General features: G+C 44.6%; 1 protein-coding gene across 3 annotated transcripts; it reads right to left on the bottom strand.

Annotated features, from left to right (window-relative positions):
- Positions 1-27,576, bottom strand: pnpla4 (patatin-like phospholipase domain containing 4). Of its 3 annotated transcripts, XM_067985686.1 has the most exons (7): positions 27,196-27,569; positions 23,605-23,789; positions 19,395-19,489; positions 18,140-18,275; positions 13,380-13,445; positions 3,881-4,033; positions 1-214 (listed from the first exon to the last, which is right to left on the bottom strand). In XM_067985686.1, the coding sequence occupies exons 2-7, from the start codon at positions 23,782-23,784 to the stop codon at positions 83-85; spliced, it is 762 nt and encodes a 253-aa protein (XP_067841787.1). In that variant the 5' UTR covers positions 23,785-23,789; positions 27,196-27,569; the 3' UTR covers positions 1-82. The 3 variants fall into 3 exon arrangements, with proteins under 3 accessions (XP_067841787.1, XP_067841789.1, XP_067841790.1); XM_067985688.1 differs by lacking the exon at positions 13,380-13,445 and having other exon boundaries at positions 27,196-27,571; XM_067985689.1 differs by lacking the exons at positions 1-214; positions 3,881-4,033 and adding an exon at positions 6,027-11,000 and having other exon boundaries at positions 27,196-27,576.
- Positions 27,577-27,811: the final 235 nt, after the last annotated feature.

Here is a 27,811-nt window from a genome sequence, read left to right as displayed (position 1 = left end):
TCAATCATAATATTCTCACTTTTATCGATTAATGGCACAATGTACAAACAGACACAAAAAAAGGCTACTAAAAGTAAGCCAACTATTCAAAATAGTCTTTATTCTGGAGAAACCTCACAGCATCGTTGAACCCCCTGCGATACAGAAACTCCATTCTCTCTTGGCCCGGTGGGAACAACGCCTGATTGAGTCTTACGATATTCGTGATGGATAGCTGTAGTTGAAATGGGGGGGGGGGGGGGAATGGAGGGAAAAGAGAGAGAGAGAATATTCATTGTTAAAGTGCAGTGTTGCACCTTTCATTTATTTCCCCGTTTATTAAAATAAAAAGCCATCCCCTATTCTTACACAAGCAAAGGGTTCCAGAATAAATAATTTGCATTTGGCAAAGACAGGAGAATTCACGTAAAAGGGAGTGAAAATACGGGGTGGAGAGGTGCCAAGAATGATATTTCCCACAAATTGCCCCCCCTGTTATCAATATGCATAAAGTCAACTTTTTAAATGTATGAAATGGCAAAATGTTTATTTCGACAAAATACCCGCCCATATTGGGTTTCCTCGCCTCCAGGCTGGTTCAATGTCACCGACAGGTTCCACTGATTGTAATGGTTGTCGCGAGTCGTCAATGACAGGTTCCACTGATTGTAATGGTTGTCGCGAGTCGTCACCGACAGGTTCCACTGATTGTAATGGTTGTCTTCAGTCGTCAATGACAGGTTCCACTGATTGTAATGGTTGTCGCGAGTCGTCACCGACAGGTTCCACTGATTGTAATGGTTGTCGCAAGTCGTCACCGACAGGTTCCACTGATTGTAATGGTTGTCGCGAGTCGTCACCGACAGGTTCCAGTGATTGTAATGGTTATCTTCAGTCGTCACCGACAGGTTCCAGTGATTGTAACGGTTGTCGTGATTTGTCCTGAAAATGGCCCTCGGGCTTCATTATTTGTGTAAGCTGCTGGCGTCCGTCGAACCTCCACAGGCATCTTGCTCATTTTAAAAAGATGGATTTTGGGCCACTTGCCTCGGCGGTGGCAGCCTCGAGGTAAACCCCGGGCGTGGAGGGCATTGAGATACCGTGGTGTCGGGGAAGCACTCCTGCTCTTCCTGGTTTCATCGAGTTACATCATGTCTACAGCACAGTAACAGGCCATTCGGCCCAACAGGTCTATGCCGGTGTTTATGCTCCACGCAAGCCTCCTCCCTCCCTACTTCATCTCACCCTCTCAGCATACCTTTCTATTCCTTTCTCCCTCATGTGCTTATCTAGCTTCCCCTTAAATGCATCTATGCTATTTGCCTCAACTACACCCTGTTGTAGCACGTTCCAAATTCTTATCACTCTTTGGGTAAAGAAGTTTCTACTGATTTCCCTATTGGATTTATTAGTAAGGAATCTTACAACACCAGGTTATAGTCCAACAGTTTTATTTGAAAATCACAAGCTTTCGGAGGCTTTCTCCTTCGTCAGGTGAGTGTGTGATTCCTTGAAGGTTACCGCATATATAGTCAGAGAACAATGCCTGGTGATTACAGATAATCTTTCCAACTGCCCGTTGTCAAGGCAATCAGACAGAGAGACAGTACATACAGGACTACTGAATAAACAAACGGACCGAACCCAAAGACAGACAGAGAGAGAGAGAGAGGGAAACATCCAAAAGGAAGAGAAAGAGAGAGAATGACCAGTTGTATTAAAAACAGATAACTCTTTTTACGCTGGTGGGATTCTTACATTCCTTACATTTGTCCACCCCAGTCCATCACCGGCATCTCCACATCAGGGATTTATTAGTGACTATCTTATATTTATAACCTCCAGTTTTGGAATCCCCCAGAAGTGGAAACATTTTCTCTGCATCTACCCTATCAAACCCTTTCATTATCTTAAAGACTTCTATCAGGTCACCCCTCAGCCTTCTCTTTTCTAGAGAAAAAGAGCCCCAGCCTGTTCAAGCCTTTCATGATAGTTCTGGTATCATCCTAGTAAATCTTTTTTGCACCTTCTCCAATGCCTCTATATCCTTTTTATAATATGGAGACCAGAACTGTTCACAGCACTCCAAGAGCATTCTAACCAAGGTTCTATACAAATTTAATATAACATCTCTGCTTTTCGATTCTATCCCTCTAGAAATGAACCCCAGTGCTTGGTTTGCCTTTTTATGGCCTTATTAACCTGCGTCACTACTTTTAGTGATTTGTGTATCTGTACCTAGAGATCTCTTTGCTCCTCTGCTCCATTTAGACTCTTATTATCCAAGCAGCATGTGGCCTTCTTATTCTTCCTACCAAAATGCACTTCACATTTATCTATATCGAAATTCACTTGCCAATTACACGCCCATTCTGCAAGTTTATTAATGTCTTCTTGCATTTTGACACATTCTTCCTTTGTATTAACTACACCTCCCAACTTGGTGTCATCCGCAAATTTTGAAATTGTGCTTCTGATTCCCGAGTCCAAATCGTTAATGTAAATTGCGAACAACAGTGGTCCCAGCACCGATCCTTGTGGAACACCACTTCCCACCTTCTGCCAGTCTGAGTAGCTACCTTTAACCCCTACTCTCTGCTATCTGTTTTGTAGTCAGCTTGCTATCCATTCTGCTATCAGTCCCCTGACTCCACGTGCTCTGACCTTAGCCATGAGTTTAAAATGCGGTACTTTATCGAAGGTCTTTTGAAAATCCAAATATATTACATCTACTGCATTACCCTTGTCTAATCTTTCTGTTACTTCTTCAAAGAATTCAATAAGGATGGTCAAGCATGACTTTCCCTTCTGAAATCCATGCCGACTGTTCTTTATATATTTTCATTTTCTAAATGTTTTTCCGTTACATCTTTGAGTAAAGATTCCATTATTTTTGCTATCACCGATGTTAAGCTAACTGGTCTATAGTTCCCTGGACTTGTTCTGTCTCCCTTTTTAAATATAGGAATAACATTGGCTGTCCGCCAGTCCTCTGGCACTATTCCCTCTTCTAATTAATTTTTATATATATGTAATAGTGCCTCTGCTATCTCTTGCCTAACTTCTTTTAATATGCGTGGAGGTAATTCATCCGGACCAGAAATTTTATCCTCCCTAAGTTTGTTTACTTTATCCTCCTTTCTATCTTAAAATGTCTTTCACAAGAATATTTTTCTTTTTTAAAAACTAACCTTTTGGCGGCCGCTGAAGTATCCCGAGTGGAGCGGGCCTGGCTCAGGCTCTGCTCTGCGATGACCAATTTGATAGAGGGGGCCTAAAACAGGCATTAGGCCCCATATGGAGGGGCTTTACGCTGGTTATAGGTGGCGGCGGCCAGGAAGGCCTGAATAAAACAGCCCGACCGTCTTTCAGGCACCAGTCGTTGGTCCCCGAAATTGTCCCTGGTTGTGCCCGTTTCCAATTTATATCCCTGAATCTCCAATTCAAAATTACACAGCATAGAACTGTATTTAATCTTTACCCAGTACTTGTACCTACAATGAGTACTGAGATTCATTAAGAATGCTTTTAATCACCCAAGTTTAGGGTCGGCGAGAAGCGGTTTCAGCTTCATATGGACCCTGAAGAATAAATTGGGGTATTAAGGCCAGTCCTGATTCTGGAGTGAAGCAGAGCAAAACTTCGTCCTCCACACAAAGCTCCACTTCGCTTCGATCCAGTGTCAAATCAGAGCCCAACTCTGGATTCTGGCTACAGTCAACACTAGAACTGCACCATCGGTGCAGAGTCATTATGATGTCAAATGACCTTTACAAACCCGCACCGTATAAATACATGTACTTAAACTGTGGAAAACATTTAAATCAGCATTTTGGAATAAGGAAACAGTTATTTTTTTTTTAAGCACTCGAGCAGCGAACTCGCTTTGAAAAACACTTACTATGAAGTCCTGCTTTGCGATCGTGACGTACAAATTGCTTTGGCCTTTGTCTTGAGGGCAGATATCTAATTTCCCGCTGAAAGGTGACACAGTCACGGTTTGTCCGTTGGATAAGATCGGAAGCCTGTTTGTCAACCCACCATCAATCCAAGCCTAACAAAAAAAACAGCAAGGTTTTACAATGAGTCCCCTGTTTAGGAGGTCAGAGCAAACCAGAACTAATAAATCCTGTGTATATACAGTTATAAAACTGTTACCACATCTAATTTTACATAAAACACTTATTTCTGTTGGTCATTACACTGGAAATTTTGACCATTTTATTGATGACACCAGCAACTATAACCAGAGTGTTTAAAATACAGACTACATTAAAAGTGAACTTCACTGTGAAAAAATAAAGACTTGCATTTACTTAGCACCTTTCACAACCTCAGGACATTCCAAAGCACTTCACAGCCAATTAAGTACTTTTGAAGTGTAGTCACTGTTGTAATGTAGGGAACGTGGCAACCAATTTGTGCACAGCAAGATCCCACAAATAATCAGATAATCTGTTTTGGTGATGTTCGTTGAGGGATAAATATTGCTCTAGTTTGAAATAGTGCCAAGGAATCTTTTACATCCACCCGAGGGGGCAGACGGGGCCTCGGTTTAACATTTCAGCTGCAAGACGGCACCTTCGACAGTGCGGCGCTCCCTCAGTAATGCACTGGAGCGTGAGCTTAGATTTTGTGCTCAAGTTTCTGGAGTGGGGCTCGAACCCAGAATCTTCTGACTCAGAGGAGAGACTGCTACCAACTGAGCCACAGGTGACACCTGGTAATAGGAACGGCAAGTCTGGCCCGGGGTGGGGGGGGGGGGGTGTGGAGGGAAGAACTGGGTGGAACAATGCATTCGGACATTGTCCTTTCACCTCCAGGACTGGATTTTGAATCTACCCCACAGTGATGTGCTGAATGCCTCTGCTCTGCCAGTAGCGAGAGTGATGTATAAAATGAGCTTAGGCAGTTCCAAGCATTTCCCCCCGAATCCCTAGCACTCCACCACCCACATTTCTAGCAACATTAGGAACAGGAGGAGGCCATTCAGCCCCTCGGGCCTGCTCCGCCATTCAATTAGATCATGGCTGATCTGCACCTCAACTCCATTTTCCCACTTTGGTTCCATATCCCTGGATGCTTTTACCTAACAAAAATCTATCGATCTCAGTCTTGAAAGCTGCAATTATCCCCCAGCATTCACTACCTTTTGGGCAAGAAAGTTCCAGATTTTTACCAACCTTTGTGTGAAAAAGTGCTTCCTGATTTCACTCCTGAACGGCCGAGCTCTCATTTTATGAAGTCGCCTTGTTCTTGATTAGACAGGACTAGACAGACTAGATGCAGGGAGGATGTTCCCGATGGCTGGGCAGTCCAGAAACCAGGGGTCACAGTCTCAGGATACGGGGTATGCCATTTAGAACCGAGATGAGGAGAAATTTCTTCACTCAGAGGGTGGTGAACCTGTGGAATTCTCTACCACAGAAGGCAGTGGAGGCCAAGTCATTAGATGTTTTCAAGGAGATAGATATATTTCTTAATGCTAAAGGGATCAAGGGATATGGGGAAAAAGCAGGAACAGGGTACTGAGTTAGACGATCAGCCATGATCATTTTGAATGGTGGAGCAGGCCCAAAGGGCCAAATGGCCTACTCTTGCTCCTATTTTCTATGTTCCTATGTTTGATTCCCCCATCAGAGGATATATTTTCTCTGTATCTACCCTATCGAATCCTTTTAAAATTTTAAACACCTCGATCAGATCATCCCTCAATCTTCTAATCTCAAGGGAATACAAGCCAAGTTTATGCATCCTGTCCTCATAATTTTACCCTCTGAGCCCCGGTATCATTCTGGTGAATCTGTGCTGCCTTCCAAGGCCAATATATCCTTCCCGAGGTGCAGTGCCCAAAACTGAAAACAGTTTTGTTGCTAATGTTCCTATGTTCCCAGTGCGGAGCTCCACCGCCGTACCGGCACAGTGCGGAGCTCCACCGCCGTACCGGCACAGTGCGGAGCTCCACCGCCGTACCGGCACAGTGCGGAGCTCCACCGCCGTACCGGCACAGTGCGGAGCTCCACCGCCGTACCGGCACAGTGCGGAGCTCCACCGCCGTACCGGCACAGTGCGGAGCTCCACCGCCGTACCGGCACAGTGCGGAGCTCCACCGCCGTACCGGCACAGTGCGGAGCTCCACCGCCGTACCGGCACAGTGCGGAGCTCCACCACTACTAGTGTAATACACTGGTCTATCGCTACCAATACAATATACTGATCTATCACTACCAGTACAATAATCTGATCTATCACTACCAATACAATACAGTGCTCTACCACTACCGATGTAAGTAATACAGCACTCCTGGGTTAGAGTTGTGGAGGGGTGGGGCGGAAAAACTGCCAGATTTCCCTTTTCTGGTCGCTCCTGTTGGAAACTGTATGCGCGGAGGGCAGAATCGGGCTGATCTGTGATGCCCACCACAGTCAATTAGCCCCTCAAAACTCATCATCTATGCTCATGCATAAAAACTGGTGCCTATGGAACTATACCTCAGCAACAGTCAGCCTTCAGGAAAGAAAACTGGAAAAGAAGAGGATAGAAGAAAAAACATGGATCTGATGCAGTTAACACCTTGTCCCGTAATGTAAATGTACAGCACCAGCACTACACAATACTTCCTGAAGTATGTTTTGACTAGTGTACTTACTGGGTTTCAGTCATACTATCTTACTGTATTATCTATTTTAACAATTTTCCTCCATGCACTCATTCTTGAACAATGTTTTACTTTCCCACAAAGAAGCTTGATATCGGATATCAGTGTGAATAAGCTTTGGGTTTCTAGTGTAGACAGTAAACAGTTCACAGTTCTTTTGGCCTCAGGTTTAAAGTTAGTGATTACTCATCTAAAACCTAGGATGCTGCGAAGGTTCATAACAGGGCGATTACTGATTTGATGTTTTATCTCTATTTTCATTCAGTTGATTTCTTCCTTCTCCCTTTACATTTTTTTTTTTGGATAATTTCCGCCAATGATTTGAGAAGTTTATATTCACCCTGAGAGGTTGGATCAATAACCAAGGCCATATCATTCCACCTCCAGAACACTGCCCCGCTTGTGCCCCTATCTCTCCCATCTAGATCCATCGGTGGCAGAGTAGGACTCCTGGGATTTTGAGGACTCAGAGCTCGAAAGTAAAGAGGTAATAATAAATTTGAACAAGACATTGAATAGGCCACAGTTAGAGCATGGCGTGCAGTTTTGGGCGCCTTATTTTAGAAAGGACATTAAAGCCACGGATTCACCAGGTTGATGTCAAGGATGAGAAGCTTTAGTTAGGAGGAGGAGAGACTTGAGACACTAGGACCATTAACATTGGAGCAGAGAAAGGTCAAGAGCAGATTTAACAGAGGTTTTTAAAATTATGAAGTGTTTTGATAGAGCGATTAGGGAAAGACTATTTCCTCCGGTTGCGGAGTTGGTGATGAGGAGGTCACCAATGTAAAATTGTCACAAGTGAGAGTGAGGAGGCAGGTTATATAATAATCATACAGCACAGGAGGCCATTCCGCCCATCTTACCTGTGCCGGCTCTTTGAAAGAACTATCCAATTAATCCCATTCCCCTGCACTGTCTGCATAGCCCTGCACATTTCTCCCCTTCAAGTATTTATCCAATTCCCTTTGGAAAGTGACTACTGAATCTGCTTCCGCCGCCCTTTCAGGCAGTGCATTCCAGATCATAACAACTCGCTGCGTAAAAAAAAAAATTCTCCTCAATTCCCCCCTGGATTTTTTGACACTTATCTTAAATCTGCATCCTCTGGTTATTGACCCTTGGTTGGACCCTAGGTTAGGAGAGCATTGTTGGAGCACGGAATGCTATGCTACAGAGAGTACTGAGACAGAGCCATGGCATCTGTTAAGGGAAGAGTAGTTAAATATTTAATGCAGGTGAAGATGCAGGGAGACGGGGATTGAGCAGGGCAGTCAGACTGGTTTTGTATTCCACTAGCAAAGAGCCAGCACAGACACAATTACATTACATAGAATTACACAGAAGGTACAGCACAGAAAAAGGCCATTCGGCCCAACAGGTCCATGCAATGTTTATGCTCCACACGCGCCTCCTCCCACCCTTCATCATCTAACCCCATCAATATATCCTTCTATTCCTTTCTCCGTCATGTATTTATCCAGCTTCCCCTTAATTACATCTATACTAGTCACCTCAACTACTCTTAGCGGTAGTGAGTTCCACATACTAACCACTCTCTAGGTAAAAACGTTTCTCCTGAATTCCTTATTGGATTTATTAGTGACTATCTTATATTCATGGCCCCTAGTTCTGGTCTCCCCCACAAGTGGAAACATCTTCTCTACGTCTACCCTATCAAACCCTATCATAATCTTAAAGGCCTCTAGCACATCACCCCTCAGTCTTTTCTAGAACTCTACCCAGCTCTACTTCATCATCGCCCTCCCCGACCCCTCCACGGTCTCCGATTTGTCACACTGCTTGTCCGACATCCAGTACTGGATGAGCAAAAATTTTCTCCAACTAAATATTGGGAAGACCGAAGCCATTGTCTTCGGTCCCCGCCACAAACTCCGTTCCCTGGCCACCGCGACTCTATCCCTCTCCCTGCCCACTGTCTGAGGCTGAACCAGACCGCTTGCAACCTTGGCATCCTATTTGACTCCGAGGTGAGTTTCTGACCACATATCCGCTCCATCACCAAGAACGCCCACATCCACCTCCATAACATCTCCAGTCTCCGCCCCGCCTCAGCTCATCTGCTGCTGAAACCCTCATCCGTACCTTTGTTACCTCTGGACTTGACTACTCCAATACTCTACTGGCTGGCCTCCCATCTTCCACCCTCCATAAACTTGAGCTCATCCAAAACCTTTTTAGTGGGATATATTTCTCCTGGACTCTACTGATCGCCCTTTTAAATGTTTCCCACTACTGTTCTATTTCTTTGTTTGTCAGTAAATTTTTTCCAGTTTATTTTCCCTAGTTCCATTCTCATCCCCTTAAAATCAGCTTTTTTCCAATGTATTACTTTGTCTTACTTATGCCCTTCTCAATCTTCATCTTAAACCTTATTATATTGTGATTGCTATTGCCTAGATGTTCCCCTATGCTTACTTCTCTTATCTGTTCTGGTTCATTTCCCATTATTAGATCAGCAGCGCTTCCTCTCTTGTTGGGCTTTTGACATACTGGGTAAGAAAGGAGTCCTGCACACATTGTAAAAACTCCAATCCCTGTACCCCTTTACCTACCTCTTACTTCCCAGTTTATCTGAGGGTAGTTAAAATTTCCCGTGATTATTCTATGTCCTTTACTCATTTCACACATTTGCTAACATATTTCTTCCACCACCCCTTTCCACTATTAGGTGGTCTGTAGTATGAGTTGCGAATCGCCACAAGTTGCTGGACTCGCAAAGACTACAGCTCGCCTCAACCTCCGAGAGTTTCATGAAGTTGCTGGATTTACACATTAACTGTTCATTAAACTCGCCGCAGAAAGTTAGGGCTGGTAATTAACAGCGTAAGTACCTTTCTAATGTTCCTGCAAGGCCAATCAACCTCTCCACTCCAGAAAGGGAATCATTTAAACTGTGGAGCCTCATTCCTACAGGTGGTAAATTGTGCTTAGAGATTTTTAAAATTTAAAATTTAATTTTTTTTTAACATTTCCTTTCTGTCTCTTTTTTCCCTCTCTTTATTTCTTTTTCTGTATTTAGTTTGACTCTAATTCACCCTATTTCCATCTCCATCGCTCCTCTGTTTCTCTCTCAATCCTTAAATCTCATTGGTTAAGGAGATAAGGATAAAGTGCCACATAATAGGCTTGTCAGCAAAACTGAAGCCCATGGAATAAACGGGGCAGTGGCAGCATGGATACGAAATTGGCTAAGTGACAGGAAACAGAGAGTAGTGGTGAACGGTTGTTTTTCGGACTGGAGGAAGGTATACAGTGGTGTTCCCCAGGGGTCGGTACTAGGATCGCTGTTTTTTCTGTAATATATTAATGACTTGGACGTACAGGGCACAATTTCAAAATTTGCAGATGACACAAAACTTGGAAGTGTAGTAAACAGTGAGGAGGATAGTGATAGACTTCAAGAGGACATAGGCAGGCTGGTGGAATGGGCGGACACATGGCAGATTAAATTTAACGTAGAGAAGTGCGAAGTGATACATTTTGGCAGGAAGAATAAACTAAATGGTACAATTCTAAAGGAGGTGCAGGAACGGAGACTTGGGAGTAAATGCGGATAAATCTTTGGAGGTGGCAGGGCAGGTTGAGGAAGTGGTTGAAAAAGCATACGGGATCCTGGGCTTTATAAATTCCAATTAGGCACAGAGAACTGTTCCCATTGGCGGAACGGTCGAGAACCAGAGGACACAGATTTAAGGCGATTGGCAAAAGAACCAAAGGTGACATGAGGAAAAAGTTTTTTTACGCAGCGACTAGTTATGATCTGGAATGCGCTGTCTGAAAGGGTGGTGGAAGCAGATTCAGTCGGGGCTTTCAAAAAGGAACTGGATAAATACTTGAAGGGAAAAAATTTGCGGGCTACGGGGAAGTGGGGGGGGGTGGGGGGGAAGATGAGACTAACTGGATTGCTCTTACAAAGAGCCGGCACGGGCTCGATGAGCCGAATGGCCTCCTTCTGTGCTGTAGCCACTCTATGAGTCTAGACTGTTGGTCCCGTTATTCACCAAGGTCCCAGATGCCCTGGTCACACTGTTATCAGCTCGTACTTCCAACAACTTAAGGCCCAAAAATTTTTTGCCAGCTGAAGGGTGAGGGGAAAAAGTCTAACTAACGGGGCACGCTGCGAGATGCCCCACTCCAACAAATTCTGGCCCATTAATGACCTAGTGAGTTGTTGGCCTATGTACTTTAGAACATGGAGTCCAATCTGCAGATAATCGGTGTGAAATTGTTCAGGCCACAACACAGCTGCCAATGCATCCAACGTGTGAAATTGCCACCATCGTTGCAGGCACTAGGTCCGAGTGTGAGGGGCGGGCGGGGGTCTAAGTCAGTCACCGTCTGTAAATGGAAAGGTGTAAAGGAATTTCAGTCTATGAATACACTTCATTATCATCAGTAAAACGTCAAAACGGTAACAGTTCCTCTTTTCACTCTGGATCTCTCACTAAACAAAACATTTACCTGACGAAGGAGGAAGCCTCCGAAAGCTTGTGAATTTAAAATAAAATTGCTGGACTATAACTTGGTGTTGTAAAATTGTTTACAATAAACAAAACAAGGGTCGAGTTGCTCTTTGCTGTTGATATTTTTGTTTCTCTGCTCTTCTTGGGTGGATCTTAACATTAGTAGGGGAAAGGATGTAAAACTGTGGATATCCTCGCCCACTCGCTTCCAGGGGGATTGTACTTTGAACGGAGCAGTCAGCTTGCTCTACAGCGAGGGTGCTGAGGATGGGCACTTTTCCTCCTTCTATTTCTACGTGCACTGGATTTCAGGGTCCAAAAATCATTTTGATGTGTAGAACTCTGCGTTCCTCCAATTCTGGCCTCTTGTGCATCCCCGATTTCCTTCACCCCACCACTGGCGGCCGTGCCTTCAGCTGTCTAGGCCCTAAGCTCTGGAATTTCCTCCCTAAACCTCTCCGTCTCTCTCTCTCTCTCTCTCTCCTCCTTTAAGATGCTCCTTAAAACCTACCTCTGTCCTAATATCTCCTGATGTGGCTCCTGCAAAGTTTTAACTCTGTTAATGGCGCTATATAAATGCAAGTTGTTGTGTAGAGGTCTTGGAATGGTTATTATACGAGTATCGGCTACAAATCTGCTGCACAATTTTGAGTTCTCCACTGCGACAGAGTCAACGTGCTACACATACATTTCTACCATCCCAGCTGATGCTAGAGAACCCCATTGTGCCTCCATCTGCTCGATCGCTGTCAGAGACAAAAACACCTGGTGGTGGCACTACGGATTTGACACAGGTCCTGTTGCAAAAACCATATTTATAGAATTGAACGATAAAGGCACTATAGCTATCTATTCACATCGTGCATGGTATTCTATTCACGCCATGTGCTTTTAAAAAAATAAAATGCTGGTGAATTTGCAAAGATATTTTTGGATCTTTGAAGGACACAGATGCCTTCAATTGAGATGGAGGCAGGTGGTAGTGTTCTCTCTCGAAGTGCTGTTCCGTTAGTTGACACAGGCACTGAGGGGTGATAGCAACCGGAATAATGAAACAACGATCTGGGGGCTGACACTGCAGCGCAGTACTGAGGGAGTGCTGCACTGTCAGAGATGCCGTCTTTCAGGTGAGATGTTAAACTGGGCGTAAAAGATCCCCCGGCCACTATTCGAAGAGGAGCAGGGCTCCTTCTCTTGAGCGATATTCAGCAACCTCTGCGTGAGAAAGTGTACACGTGTGGAGGCTTGGCTGTTATACCTCCCCGAAAATCCGGGGACACTTTGTTCGTGTGTGACCTTGCACTGTCAGTTGGGCAAGGTGCTGGACAACCTTGGATTCGTGCCTCATTGAAAGTCAATGCTGTCAGGAGAGGAGGAGGGGGAAGATGGATAGAAAACTTGGGGGGGGGGGGGGGGGGAGGGAACTAAAAAGTTATAAAATAAAGAAGGTACAGAATTTCAAGTTCTCCTTGTTCAGACTGCTGTAATCTACTGGGTCAGGGTGGCATGGTGCATTTGAGCATTAATGCAATGGTGGCCTGCGTTTTACCCCCATGCTACTTCTAATCTCAGCTGTGTTCCTACTAGGCAGTTCACAAGACGAGGCCAGCCACTTAACATGGGGGGGGGGGATAAGGGGGCAAAGAGAGAGAGGAAGGAGACATCCCCGGGCTACTCTTATGCGCCTCATGGAAGGCAGCTCAGATCAACACCGGAAAAATCCAGGGAGCAGGTCACGTGATCAGTGGAGAACGGGGAACGAGGAGAAAAAAAAAATCAGCGACTGTCAGCTTACAAACAGAATGGGTTGGGATCCAGTGCAATCCATGCTGTGCGATAGCAGTAAACAGATTAAGCCCTTCATTAAAATAGCAGATAAAAGGAATTTCCTAAGAATGAGTAACACTTTTAATAGTAATAAATTGCATAGTGTGATTTCGGCCTATTCCTTCCACCAAACAGAGACACTCTTTTTTTTTGAAGGCACTGCCGTTTTATATTTTGGCAGCCTCTGCAAGACTTCACCCTGTCTGTTGCCTCATTTTATTCAACTCCTGTTCTGAACTGCTGCTGCACTTCTGCCCTCAAGTGTCCATTTCTATCGTGCTGCTGTCAGTTCTGAAGAAGACACGAGTTACTTCGGGTCCTCACGTAATACAGCGCAAAGCATACATTATACCTTTAAATTAAATCTCTTCACACAAAATGCACGTAGCAAATCATAACTATTTTATAGAAACTAACTTATACTCACTTCTCCTCTATACTTCACTGCCTTGATCCCAGTGTAGAATGGCACATAGCTACTGGCAAGGAGAACCTGGTAAGAAATAGCAAGTGTCAACTTCCAAAGATAAATCTGCAAAGATTACATTTTTCTGCTCGGGCGAGATTCTGGTGGGTAGCCGGCGCCTGTAACACAGCGTCACTTACCGTTAACAGGAAAGGAAGAAAAACGTTGGGGGAGAAAGTGGGTGGGGAGGAGGAGCATTGGATTTTATTTTTCCAATTTGTTGGGGCAGCGAATGGCCCAAGATTTTATTATTACTTCTGCGACAGGATTCATCACAAATGAATCTGTAACAAAAGCGATCCTATGCATTGTGGAATTGTTTGGCTCGGCACCGGTCAGAACAAGGAATTTGGAGCATCAGGGCTGGATCCCAAAATTCAAAAAGCACCATAGTAAACTCGCTTAAACCCCTCGATAGATTTCTGCCTCCATTTCAGCCCTGATCTTCGGCCATGTTGGGGGTGGAGAGGGGAAGAAGAGGGGCTGGTCAAAGTTGGAGGACCTTCTCGTGGACCTAGGGTTGCCAACTCTGGTCGGATGTATTCCTGGAGGTTTCATTACATGATGTCCCGCCTCCAAGCTCACACCATTGGTCCCCCGACACGTCCATCCTCGTGACACACCATCTTTCCCCACCAATTGGAAAGCTAACAGACCCTTCATGACTCAATTCCATGATTCTCGATTGTCAAACAGCCTTTTTCTCCCCCAACTCCTATTTTTATAACTAATGAACAAAAGTGTTAAAAGAAATTTTTTTTTAAAAAAAAAAGACAATTTTTTTTTTCATGGTCCTATGAATTTTCTCCCCCCCGGGTTTTGCTCGCCGTAGTGTCCTGGAGACTAATCTTCAATTCCTGTAGACTCCAGGACAATCCTACAGGGTTGGCAACCCCAACACGGGTCCGATCCTGTACCTAGGCCTAAAACATCCATCCACAGGTCCAGGATGCGTAGGACCCCGCGGGGTGGGGGAGGCGCCTCTCCGGCTGCCTGCCTCTCTTCCGCGGTCTTGTCCGCGCCCGGTTTCTACAACGGGCAGCCGACCCGCAACCCCAGTTTCACGCCTGGCGGCAAGTTGAAAACCCACCCCCTTGGTTCCACAGGTTCCAACGGTCCTCTAGTACCCGAACAAGCGGTCATTCATCACGGAGCAACCCCAGGCGCTAGAAGGGCAAATGTTAAAAATTTACGCTCACGCTACGCAGCTTCTCCTGCGTTGAACATTGAATACAGGAGTTGGGATGTCTTGTTGAAGTTGTACAAGACATTGGTGAGGCCACACTTGGAACACTGTGTACAGTTCTGGTCACCCTATTATAGAAAGGATATTATTAAACTAGAAAGAGTGCAGAAAAGATTTACTAGGATGCTACCGGGACTTGATGGTTTGACTTATAGGGAGAGGTTGGATAGACTGAGACTTTTTTCCCTGGAGAGTAGGAGGTTAAGGGGTGATCTTATAGAAGTCTATAAAATAATGAGGGGCATAGATAAGGTAGATAGTCAAAATCTTTTCCCAAAGGTAGGGGAGTCTATAACGAGGGGACATAGATTTAAGGTGAGAGGGGAGAGATACAAAAGGGTCCAGAGGGGCAATTTTTTCACTCAAAGGGTGGTGAGTGTCTGGAACGAGCTGCCAGAGGCAGTAGTAGAGGCGGGTACAATTTTGTCTTTTAAAAAGCATTTGGACAGTTACATGGGTAAGATGGGTATAGAGGGATATGGGCCAAGTGCAGGCAATTGGGACTAGGTTAGTGTTATAAACTGGGCGACATGGACATGTTGGGCCGAAGGGCCTGTTTCCATGTTGTAAACTTCTATGATTCTATGATTCTAAGCCGAGTGTCAGGAATTCAGACCTGGGCCCAGCGGGATTTTATGTCCATTAACGCTAAAGGAAAACTGATCAGACAAAAAAAAGAGTATTTCCAGTGAGAGTATTTGCCACCCATGGAATCATGTCCCAGCACAGAATGACCACCTTCAGATGAGCAGAAAGAGGTGGAGAAAAAAAGTTGGTAGAAAAAAGAATATTTTTTTAAAAAATAAAAGTAGGCCAAGAATTTTTATTTTTAATAACCAGAATTTTTATAGCCTGGTTATTTCAGGGGGTGAAAAATAAGAACAATTTGTCCATACTGCATCACAGACTCAAGATCTAATCTGCAATGTCACAAGTAAATCTAAATGAAAACAGTTTGCGAGAACAAAATGACATTTATAAGAATTTGCTAGTATTAGGGGCAGACCAAGGGTAATAAATCACAGTACCGAGCAATAATAAAACACCAATATATTGGGCAATAAGCTACGATGGGATCAGAATCAGCTCCATAATAAAATTTCCTGTGTCTGTCCGGAACATCATCAACGTCATGACCTTCATGTCTGTCATTTTTCTTCTTCCTCACTAAAAGTTTCTCCCCCCCATCACATTTTCCAACAACTTCTCTCTCCTCCCTTCTAGGACAAAACTTTGTATTAAGTTTGTGTTTCAGCAAACGCAGGACTACAGTTCCCAACAGCCAATGCAGCTTTATTTAGCAGAACTGCTAGGAGCCAGCATACAGTCATATAACCCTGTCCCCAAAGCATACAGAGGACTCTGTCCACTGGAATTTGTTCTCTACCTTCTGACCCCGAAGACCTGGACTATAATGTCCAGTAGCACAATACGAATCTACTATAGGCTACTCTCAACTCATATTTCCATGATTTCTTTTACGTGGCCGACACCCTCACAATCACTCCCGTGTTTTTTTTTTGTAGCCTGCTCCCCACCTCTACAGTCTCCCTACAAATGATGCAGGAAGTGGGGAGAAATAGTGTCACAGTAACAAATGGGGAGACAAAACAGAAGGGTAAGAAAGGGAGAAAAATGAAAAATGAAAGAGAGCTAGAGAGAGAGAAAGGGAAAAAGAGATAGAGAGAGATAGAGAAAGAGAGTGTGTGTGAAAAAGAAAGTAAGAGTTGTGAGGCTGTGGCATTCATTCCAGAGTTAGTGGTAGAGAATTTAAAATTGCATATAATGGTGAATCTATATAAAACCTTAGTAAGACCATAATTTGTGCGCAGTTTTGGGCTCCACACTATAGGAAGGAAGCTGTGGCAGAGTACAGTGCAGATTCACTAGGATGATGCTTGGTACAAATACAAAGATAGACTAGAAAAATTGTGGCTGTTTTCATTGGAATAGCAGAGATTATCAGGTGACATGGTAGAGGTGTTTAAAATTATGAAGATAATTACAAAGTCGATAGAAACAGTCTGTTTCCAGTGATTGAGAGGTCTAGAACAAGGGGTCATAGATATGAATAAATGTGAGAGATTAAGGACAGAGAGTAGGAGAAACACACACAGAGGGTTGAGGCTGTGGAATGCACTACCAGAGTCAGTGGTTGAACAGAGACTTTTCGATGGCAATCAGGAGCAGAAATACTGGAGATTCACCTTCCTTACAGAGGTGAATTCTAGCCTGGCACACACCGTGAATAGAATCTGTGTTCTTCCTGGTCTTTATGTCTCATGTGCACTGGCCCTGAATTCCAGAGTTCCAGAGGGTAGAACTTAGGCAGCAGAGCCTCAGAAGTACTGAACTTCCCCCATTCTCCTGCAGTCCTCGGTCTTCCTTCCTCCTACAATCTACAGGCTTTCAAAATTCAAGCCGAGTCACCAGCCCACCGCTACCTGATTTAACTCACCTTCTCTCCTGCTCCTAACAATCTTGATGCGGAGATGCCGGTGATGGACTGGGGTGGGCAAATGTAAGCAATCTTACAACACCAGGTTATAGTCCAACAGTTTTATTTGAAAATCACAAGCTTTTGGAGCTTACTTCCTTCGTCAGGTGCTAGTGAGTGAAGGGTTCTAAAATCGCATAGCATATATTAGGCTGGGAGACGGTCACAGCAATCAAAGGTGTCGTTGGTGTTCAGACAGGTTAGCCACGGAAAACATTACATCCCAGTATACTGAATACACAATGGGTCAGATTACACAGACAAAGAGAAAGAGACCCGAAAGGCAGAGAGAGAGAGAGAATGTCCAGTTGTATTAAAAACAGATAACTTTTTTTAAAATCTGTTTTTAATACAACTGGACATTCTCTCTCTCTCTCTCTCTCTGCCTTTCGGGTCTCTTTCTCTCTTTGTCTGTGTAATCTGACCCATTGTGTATTCAGTATACTGGGATGTAATGTTTTCCGTGGCTAACCTGTCTGAACACCAACGACACCTTTGATTGCTGTGACCGTCTCCCAACCTAATATATGCTCTGCGATTTTAGAACCCTTCACTCACTAGCACCTGACGAAGGAGGTAAGCTCCGAAAGCTTGTGATTTTCAAATAAAACTGTTGGACTATAACCTGGTGTTGTAAGACTCCTAATAATCTTGGTGGTGTCCCACAGTATGGGACTAGGCCCTTCACAATAGGTATCTAATAATAACAAATAATGAAGCCCAACATTATGAGTTCCTAATACTCTTGACAGATTATCTGTGTCATTATCACATTGCTTTTTGGTGGGATCTTGCTGTGCTCAAATTGGCGGCTGCGTTTCCTACATTGCAACGCTGACTACACTTCAAGAAGTACTTCACTGGCTGTCAAGCGCTTTGGGACATCCTGAGGCCGTGAAAGGTGCTATGAAAATGCAAATGCTTTCTTTTCTTTAACACGCAGGCAGTAAACCCAAATATCCATCTGAGGCGTGTTACCGTTATGAGGTCCTCCCTGGTAGAAAACGAGGAGATCAAACAATTTTTCATCGTCTTAACGTTTGTGATTGACACGTGGAGCCGCTGATGAGTTCTCTCATGGGCATCCGCAGGAAGAATGGACTCCATCCCCTCCCTAAGAAGGAAAAATATCAAAAGCACATTACCGCCTTCAACGATTAAACATTGCTGGCCTGTCTAGAACGCTGCATTTTAAAAAAAAAGTATTGTGCAGAGTTCTGGTCTCCATACTATAGAAAGGATATAGAGGCATTGGAAAGGGTGCAAAAAAAGATTCACTAGGATGATACCAGAACTGAGAGGATATACTTATCAAGAAAGACTGAACAGGCTGGGGCTCTTTTCTCTGGAAAAATGAAAAGGCTGAGGGTCGACCTGATAGAGGTCTTTAAGATAACGAAAGGGTTTAAGAACGCAAGAACTAGGAGCAGGAGGAGGCCGTATGGCCCCTCGAGCCTGCTCTGCCATTCAATAAAATCATGGCTGATCTTCTACCTCAACAATTTCCCGCCCTATCCCCTTGATTCCCGTAGTGTCCAAATATCCATCGATTTCAGTATTGAGTATACTCAACAACTGAGCATCCACTGCCCTCTGGGGTAGAGAATTCCAAAGGGTAGACGTAGAGAAAATGTTTCCACTTGTGGGGAGTCCAAAACTCGAGGTCATCGATATAAAATAGTCGCTAATGAATCCAATATGGAATTCAGCAGAAACTTCTTTACCCAAAGAGCAAGAATGTGGAACTCGCTACCACAAGGAGTAGTTGAGGCGAATAGCATAGATGCATTTAAGGGGAAGCCAGATAAGCACAGGAGGGAGACAGGAGTAGAAGGGTATGTCGATAGGGTTAGATGAAGAGGGGTGGGAGGAGTCTTATGTGGAATATAAATGCTGGCATAGACCAGGTGGGCCGAATGGCCTGTTTCTATGCTGTAGACTCGAAGTAACTAAATGAAATCCACATGACTCACCCACAAGCCTTGTGTAACCTAACCGAACTAAATTCATACCTGCCTTTACCATGTTCACATTTTGAGTTAACCATTTGCAACAGCCCCCCATATTGGACGCCTGTTTTACACCTGTAAAACGGGTGTGGAGCCAACGACTTTCTAGGCCAAGAGGTTTTCTTTAAGTTACGTTACCTTCAAGGCAGGGGAGAAAATTTCCCGCCCAACTCAAAATCTAATTGCAAGTAATTTTGTGACAATAAAGGAGCCTCTTCTCTTACCTCAGATGCTTCATAAAGTCAAAGCCGGGTGTTAATGCTCCAAGCTTCTGTTTCCGGACATCAGCTGCAAACCCATAAGTAAATTCTTTACATTGCTGAGGGTGGGGTGGGGGGGGGGTAGATAAAAAAAAATTAAAAATTAAAAAACAGCTTCTCTCCAGTTGTTTAGGCGGTTGGCTAAGTCACGCAGAACGGGAAGGTGCTAGGTTTGAAAATCAGCCAGTGTTCCAGCTCCTCATCACCAGCCACCATTCCCTGTCAATAGAATCATACAGCACAGGAGGCCATTCGGCCCATCGTGCCTGTGCCGGCTCGTCGAAAGAGCTTTTCAATTAGTCCCACTTCCCCTGCTCTTTCCCCATAGCCCCGCAAATTTTTCCCCTTCAAGTATTTATTCAATTCCCTTTTGAAAGTTATTATTGAATCTGCTTCCACCGCCCTTTCAGGCAAAGCATTCCAGATCATAACAACTCACTGCTTAAAAACATTTCTCCTCATCGCGCCTCTGGTTCTTTTGCTGATTCCCTTAAATCTGAGTCCTCTGGTTACCAACACTACTGCCACTAGAAACAGTTTCTCCTTATTTACTCTATCAAAACCACTCATGATCTTGAACAACTCTATTAGATCTCCCATTAAACTTTTCTGCTCTAAGGAGAACAATCTCAGCTTCTCCAGTCTCTCCACATAACTGAAGTCCCTCATCCCTGGTACCATTCTGGTAAATCTCCTCTGCACCCTCTCCAAGGCCTTGACATCCTTCCTAAAGTGTGGTGCCCAGAATTGGACACAACACTCCAGCTGGGGCCTAATTTATAAAGGTTTAGCATAACGTCCTTGCTTTTGTACTCTATCCCTCGGTTTATAAAGCCAAGGATCCCGTGTGCTTTTTTAACAGCCTTTCAAAAGTACATGTGTGGACATCAGGTGGGGTCACGATGAGCACTGGCTGCCCACGCCATGGTCAAATAGCTGGCCGACGTTCACCTTCAAGGCGCACACCACGGGTACGGTACTGGAAGGACGCTGGCATGGCACCTTTGGGGCTGTAACCCCAGCATTAGTCCCCACCTCCAGGTGAGGAGGTGAGAAAATACAGCACACTGTACAGGAGCCACCTTCAACACCAGAGCCATTAAACATACACTGGTGGGCATTAGGTTTTATTTTCAGCAAAGGATCCTGCACCCCACGTTGTACATTGTGAAGAGAAAACAGTAGCGAATGTTGGAAATCTGAAATGCACAGAAGGGTGCAACGGTGTCTTAAAAAAGAAAGGAAAGACTGATGAACATTTTGGGAGAGACCCTAGCCCGGAAAATTGTTTGGAGAGAAAATTGTTTATTCACCATTGGAAAGGAGGAATGTTGGGATTCCTTTGTCAGAACTGGAAAAAAGGGACTACAGGACTGAACAAAATAATGGGGGTGGGAGGAAAGAACAGTCAGGGGAATCAAGGGATATGGGGATCGGGCGGGAAAGTGGAGTTTAGACCAAAGGTCAGCCACGATCTTATTGAATGGCGGATCAGGCTCGAAGGGGCCGTATGGCCTACTCCTGCTCCTATTTCTTATGTTCAAGAGTACAGATAATGTCAACTACAATTCAAAGAGGTATTTGTGGGGTTTAATAGTCTATGAACAGATTTCTTAAATAGAAGGAAAATGGTGAGAAGCGCCAATTGAGAGGCAAAAATCTTCAGGAGATGGCAGAAAGTGTAGATGCAAAAGTGAGGGTTGCTGTGAAACGAGCAAGGGATGAGAGGATAGGCAGAGGAAGTGTAGCAGACACCATCAGAGACCTCATCCACCACAGACAAGGGAAAACCGTAGCACAGGAAAAAGGGTCACATTTGAGAAGCTCTGGTGCAGAAAATGTTTTGTTTTGGTCAGCAACAACTTGCATTTATATAAGCACCTTTAACGTAGTAAAATATCCCAAGGTGCTTCATAGAAGCTTAATCAGACAAAAAGATTGACACCGAGCTAAAGGAGGAGGCATTAGGACAGGTGAACAAATGCTTGGTGAAAGAGGAAGGTTTTAAAAAAGTGTCTTAAAAAGGAGGCAAGAGGTAGAGAGGCGGAGAGATTTAAGGAGGGAATTCCAGAGCTTAGGATCTAGACAGCAGAAGGCACGGCCGCCAATGGCGGGGCAAAGATAATCGGGGATGCGCAAGAGGCCAGAATTGGAGGAACGCAGAGATCTCGGAGGGTTGTAGGGCTGGAGGAGGTTACAGAGAGAGGGAGGGGTGAGGCCATGGAGAGTTTTGAACAGAAGGATGTGAATTTCAAAATCGAGGCGTTGCCGGACCAGGAGCCAATGTAGGTCAGCGAGCAGAGGGTGATGGGTGAACGGGACTTGGTGCCAGATAGGATACGGGCAGCAGAGTTTTGGATGAGTGGAAGATGTGAGGCTAGCCAAGAGAGTCCTTTATAGTGGGATTTGTCTGACTCTTTGGAGCTGCGAACCAGATCCACGTCAAAACCAGGTGAGTGGGCCACGATTATGCAGAAACTCGAACTCAAACCACCTAGAAAATTCAAATCCCAATTCACCAAAATTATAAGACAAAAGAAAAGCAAGCCAGCCCATACACAAAAAAAAGCACACCACTCACGGACAAAAATTGAGACCTCTCATATACACAAAAAGCCAGATCCTAAGCACAAAAAAAATACAAGATAAATTCAGACACCCACACAAAAAAATAAATAAATAAAATGCTCCCCCCTCTTCCCACCCTCCTTATTCTCCCTCAGTTCTTTCCTACATTACAACAGTGACTACACTTCAAAAACACTTTGGGACATCCTAGGGTGGTTAAAGGTGAAATGCAAGTCTTTCTCTTTCTTTTTCTCAATTCTGCACTGGAGTATCAGCCGAGATTATACGCTCAATTCTCTGGAGTGGGGATGCCCTAAAGGAGGGAAGGTCAGGTTTATCTGCTTCAATACTCCTTTTTAAAAAAACAATTGTACATGAGCCAAACTCTGCCAACACTTAAGGCTTTAACTCATTGGCAACCGCAAGATACAAAGGTCACATCCTTGTCATGACGTAAGTATGCGCGTATCTCTCCGGCCGTGCGCATCTCTGTGTTTGTGCGTGGGTAAATTCACATAGATCTATATTTCGCTCAGTTTTGTGTCCCCATTTCTTTCTATGCTGATACATTTCTCCATTTGCGACTTCTCTGCGGCGTCTCTGTTTTCTTTTATCGTTGAATGTAAGGAGTCACACACCAGGTTATACTTCACCTGACGAAGGAGCAAAGCTCCGAACGCTTGTGATTTCAAATAATGCTGTGGGACTATAACCCGCTGTTGTGCGACTCCTGACATTTGTCCACCCCAGTCCATCACCGGCATCTCCACATCATTTTTTTTTTCGTTATTTGAGAACCCTGGGCGAATGGCTAGGGCTCGCACAGGACACCACGAGCAGGAGAGAGAAGGTCTTCGGCTACGCCAAGAGCCTTTAGATTGTCTCAAGTCTGGTCAGGTTCAGTAAATCAAAGTCCGGCACTATAGTTGCAATTTCTGATTCACTGGCAATACCCAGCGACATGGTTCACGTGACAGTTCGAGCACTGTGTGCAGTTTTTGGACACCCCAATACAGATTGGATATCTGTAATTGCATCAGAGATTTACTAGGATGAAATCAAGGATAAGACAACGTAGTTATTCGAGATTTTAAAAACTAGGACTGTGCTGATTCGAGCAGGATCACGAGCAAGGTTAAGAGGGGTGATGTAAGACTACAAGAACAAGCATTTATGTAGTGCCTTTAATGTAGAAAAATGACCCAAAGCTATTAAATCTAACAGAAGTGTTCAAAGTTCTGAAACGGTTTGAGAAGGTAAAATAGTGAAGTGGTTTTCACTGACTGGTGACAAGGGGACATAAATTTAGGATTCATGCCAGGCAAGGAATTTTTTTTTTTTCCCACACAGATGGTTATTAGAACATGGAATGCTTTGCTACAAGTGGCTACTGAAGCCAATCGCAGCATCGAAGAGGGAATCGGATTAACACTTGAAGAGGAAAGAAATGTTAAAATGTACGAGGAAAGAGCTGGGAAGTGAGATTAAATAGCACCAGTTAAAATGATACTGAAATTCTGAATCACATCATACAGAAGTGCTAATGAAAATCACGATAGCGGATAATCCAAGGTGCTGTGCTTAATATAGCCCCTCTCCTACTTACCTCTAGTTTATCAGGTTGTGAGAGCAGAACGGCAGCAACCAATGCTCCGCCAGAAGCTCCTGCATAGTTCTGTATGTTACTGAGCAACTTGTTCCCGTGTCTGTGAAGAGCAACTGCTGCCCCCAAGTGGTAAATCCCCAAAAATCCACAGGCACTAAAAGTCAGGTTCAGGTAGAACATAGCAACTGTAGAAACAGAAAGAATAGAACGGGTTAAATTGTAAAATGCAGCATTCTGCTCCGCCCCCACCCAGATTGCTGTGGTCATCTGCAGTGTCCCCATTGTTGGTACTAGTGAGATCAGCTGACTAACTCAACATAAACTGGTGATCAATTTGCCAGACCTGCCAGCGCTGCTTTGCTTGGTCCCACACTGAATTCCCAGCTTAAAACGACCTTAATTATTCCGATAGTCTTAAAGAGCTGGGTGTATTCACTTTAGAAATGCCTAGGCTTCAGGGTGATTTGGTAGAGGTATATCAAAAAGACTAGATTGTGTTTCTATTGATAGATTGGGGAAGACCAGGGGTCATGCGTAGAAGTTACTCAAGGGTAGGGCTAGGATAGATGTCAGGCGGCTTTTTTATTCCCAGAGGATATTAGGCCTATGGATCGCTGCAGGCTGGTGCGGTGAGTCCTGACTCTCTGCATACTTTCAAAAGAGAGAGCTGACCAGTTCCTGGCTGGGGCAGAGAGGTCGATGAAACACCAGGTAATATAAACACGGTCAACGCGGTCTCCTGGACTAGTTTCGATCGCCCAAGGTCGAATAGTAGAGGTCGAGGGAGTGGGAGACGCAAAACTGAAGCATTTCAGCACCTTCAATGGTGGGAGGGTGCAATGACAGTGTGACAAGTTTACTTAGGTAGTAAATATGGAAAAAAGTATAAATGGAAAAAAAAAGGTAAACATTTGGAATCTACAAACTCTCCAGAAACAAAATACCAGAAGCACAATCTCCCCCAACCCCAATACCCAACTGAACTAGACATGAACTCATACTGTGTTTACTTTACAGTGGGGTCATCCACTTTGGATCGAAAAAGGATAGAACAGGGTACTTTCTAAATGGTAAAAAATTAAAAACAGTGGATGTCCAAAGGGACTTAGGGGTTCAGGTACATAGATCATTGAAGTGTCATGAACAGGTGCAGAAAATAATCAAGAAGGCTAATGGAATGCTGGCCTTTATATCTAGAGGACTGGAGTACAAGGGGGCAGAAGTTATGCTGCAGCTATACAAAACCCTGGTTAGACCGCACCTGGAGTACTGTGAGCAGTTCTGGGCACTGCACCTTCGGAAGGACATATTGGCCTTGGAGGGAGTGCAGCGTAGGTTTACTAGAATGATACCTGGACTTCAAGGGTTAAGTTACGAGGAGAGATTACACAAATTGGGGTTATGATGTGGAGATGCCGGTGATGGACTGGGGTGGACAAATGTAAGGAGTCTTACAACACCAGGTTATAGTCCAACAGCTTTATTTAAAATCACAAGCTTTTGGAGGCTTCCTCCTTCGTCAGGTGAGTGTGGGATTCCATGAAAGGTACCGCATATATAGTCAGAGAACAATGCCTGGTGATTACAGATAATCTTTCCAACTGCCCGTTATCAAGGCAATCAAAGGAGTTGAATAGTGTTCAGATAGAGAGACATTACATACAAGACTACTGAATATACAAATGGTCAGAACCCAAAGACAGAGAGAGAGAGAGAGAAACATCCGAAAGGAAGAGAAAAAGAGAGAGAATGACCAGTTGTATTAAAAACAGATAACTTTTTTTTGCTGGTGGGGTTACGTGTAGCGTGACATGAACCCAAGATCCCAGTTGAGGCCGTCCTCATGGGTGCGGATGGCCTCGCTAAGGCCATCCCCACGCCTCCACTACTCGCCTTCAAACAGCCACCTAACCTCAAACAGACCATCGTTCGCAGCAAATTACCCAGCTTTCAGGAGAACAGCATCCACGACACCACACAACCCTGCCACGGTAACCTCAGCAAGACATGCCAGATCATCGACACAGATACCACCATCACACGAGAGGACACCACCCACCAGGTACATGGTTCATACTCCTGCGACTCGGCCAACGTTGTCTACCTCATACGTTGCAGGAAAGGATGCCCCGGAGCATGGTACATCGGCGAGACCATGCAGACACTGCAACAACGGATGAACGGACACCGCGCAACAATCGCCAGACAGGAGGGTTCCCTCCCAGTCGGGGAACACTTCAGCAGTCAAGGACATTCAGACACCGATCTTCGGGTAAGCGTTCTCCAAGGCGGCCTTCGAGACACACGACAACGCAAAATCGTCAAGCAGAAATTGATAGCCAAGTTCCGCACCCATGAGGACGGCCTCAACCGGGATCTTGGGTTCATGTCACGCTACATGTAACCCCACCAGCAAAAAAAGTTATCTGTTTTTAATACAACTGGTCATTCTCTCTCTTTCTCTTCCTTTTGGATGTTTCTCTCTCTCTCTCTGTCTTTGGGTTCTGACCATTTGTATATTCAGTAGTCTTGTATGTAATGTCTCTCTATCTGAACACTATTCAGCTCCTTTGATTGCCTTGATAACGGGCAGTTGGAAAGATTATCCATAATCACCAGGCATTGTTCTCTGACTATATATGCGGTACCTTTCATGGAATCCCACACTCACCTGACGAAGGAGGAAGCCTCTGAAAGCTTGTGATTTTAAATAAAGCTGTTGGACTATAACCTGGTGTTGTAAGACTCCTTACAAATTGGGGTTGTATTCTCTGGAGGTTCGAAGGTTAAGGGGTGATCTGATCGAAGTTTATAAGATATTAAGGGGAACAGATAGGGTGGATAGAGAGAAACTATTTCTGCTGGTTGGGGATTTTAGGAGTAGGGGACACCGTCTAAAAATTAGAGCCAGACCTTTCAGGAGCGAGATTAGAAAACACTTCTACACACAAAGGGTGGTAGAAGTTTGGAACTCTCTTCTGCAAACGCCAATTGATACTAGCTCAATTGCTAAATTTAAATCAGAGATAGATAGCTTTTTGGCAACCAAAGGTATTAAGGAATATGGGCCAAAGGCCAAAGAGTAGAAGTCGAGGGAGTGGGAGACGCAAAACTGAAGCATTTCAGCACCTTCAATGGTGGGAGGGTGCAATGACAGTGTGACAAGTTTACTTCGGTAGTAAATATGGAAAAAAAGTATAAATGGATTAAAAAAAGGTAAACATTTGGAATCTACAAACTCTCCAGAAACAAAATACCAGAGGGTGGTAGAAGTTTGGAACTCTCTTCCACAAACGGCAATTGATGCTAGCTCAATTGCTAAATTTAAATCTGAGATAGATAGCCTTTTGGCAACCAAAGGTATTAAGGGATATGGGCCAAAGGCGGGTATATGGAGTCAGATCACAGATCAGCCATGATCTTATCGAATGGCGGAGCAGGCACGAGGGGCTGAATGGCCCGCTCCTGTTCCTATGTACAGTAATTGGACCTGGTGGCCTTAAATGGACACTGATAATGCTGCACTACGTGTATCACAACACTCCCATCCTTATTTTTTTTTAAAAAAGAAAAGTGTATTGTGTGACTTACCATGAGATCTGCTGCTTCAGTGTCACTTCCCTGGCAGGGCTTCAAACTGACACTGCGACCTCCTGCCGGGGTTAATACTTGAAGCAGCGGCCTGTGGGCATTCGGGGCGCCTTGTGATTATCCTCAGGGCCTCTGTCGACCTGTTTGTTGCTGGAGCCCTGAGTGACAGCCCAGACTGAACCCTCCCCCACCCCCACACAGAGGCCAATTCCTGCAGCTTATTAATGTGGAGAGGGGACTAAAGTGCTAACGGGGTCGACCGCGACTCGATCTCAGGCTATTTCTTTCCACTCAACCCCCAGGCTCCACTCCGCACCCGGTTGCTAAAGGCCGCTCTTAGCAACCGGGCCCAGCCGCGACGCAGACTACGGAGCGCCGCCTGGGCCAATCCGAACGCGCCCGCGCTCTCAATCCTCGAAACCTGGGCTCTGTTTACAGTATTGGGACTGAATTTGCTGTCGCCCACTCCATTAGCCTTGTCGTTATTTTGACAGCAAATTCTGGCCCAATATTCTGCTTTTAATTTCTCCATCTGCTGTTTATAACACTAACTGTTAATAGAAATGCTAGGAATTAGATTTAATGGTTTAAAAGAGTTACATATAAAGCTGGAAGT

This window comes from Heptranchias perlo, chromosome 6 (genome assembly GCF_035084215.1).
Source record: "Heptranchias perlo isolate sHepPer1 chromosome 6, sHepPer1.hap1, whole genome shotgun sequence".
NCBI classification, from domain to species: domain Eukaryota; kingdom Metazoa; phylum Chordata; class Chondrichthyes; order Hexanchiformes; family Hexanchidae; genus Heptranchias; species Heptranchias perlo.
The sequence above is the reverse complement of the archived record's forward strand: the minus strand, read 5'-3'. Positions and strand labels throughout refer to the sequence as shown.

Coding starts and splice junctions, on each gene's coding strand:
- pnpla4 (XM_067985686.1), bottom strand. CDS start 23,784: ATGTTCTACCTGAACCTGACTTTTAGTGCCTGTGGATTTTTGGGGATT. Junction 19,490..23,604: donor CACAACCTGATAAACTAGAG/GTAAGTAGGAGA, acceptor CCCCACCCTCAG/CAATGTAAAGAATTTACTTA. Junction 4,034..13,379: donor CAGTGAAGTATAGAGGAGAA/GTGAGTATAAGT, acceptor TTTTTTTGTTAG/GCTTGGATTGATGGTGGGTT.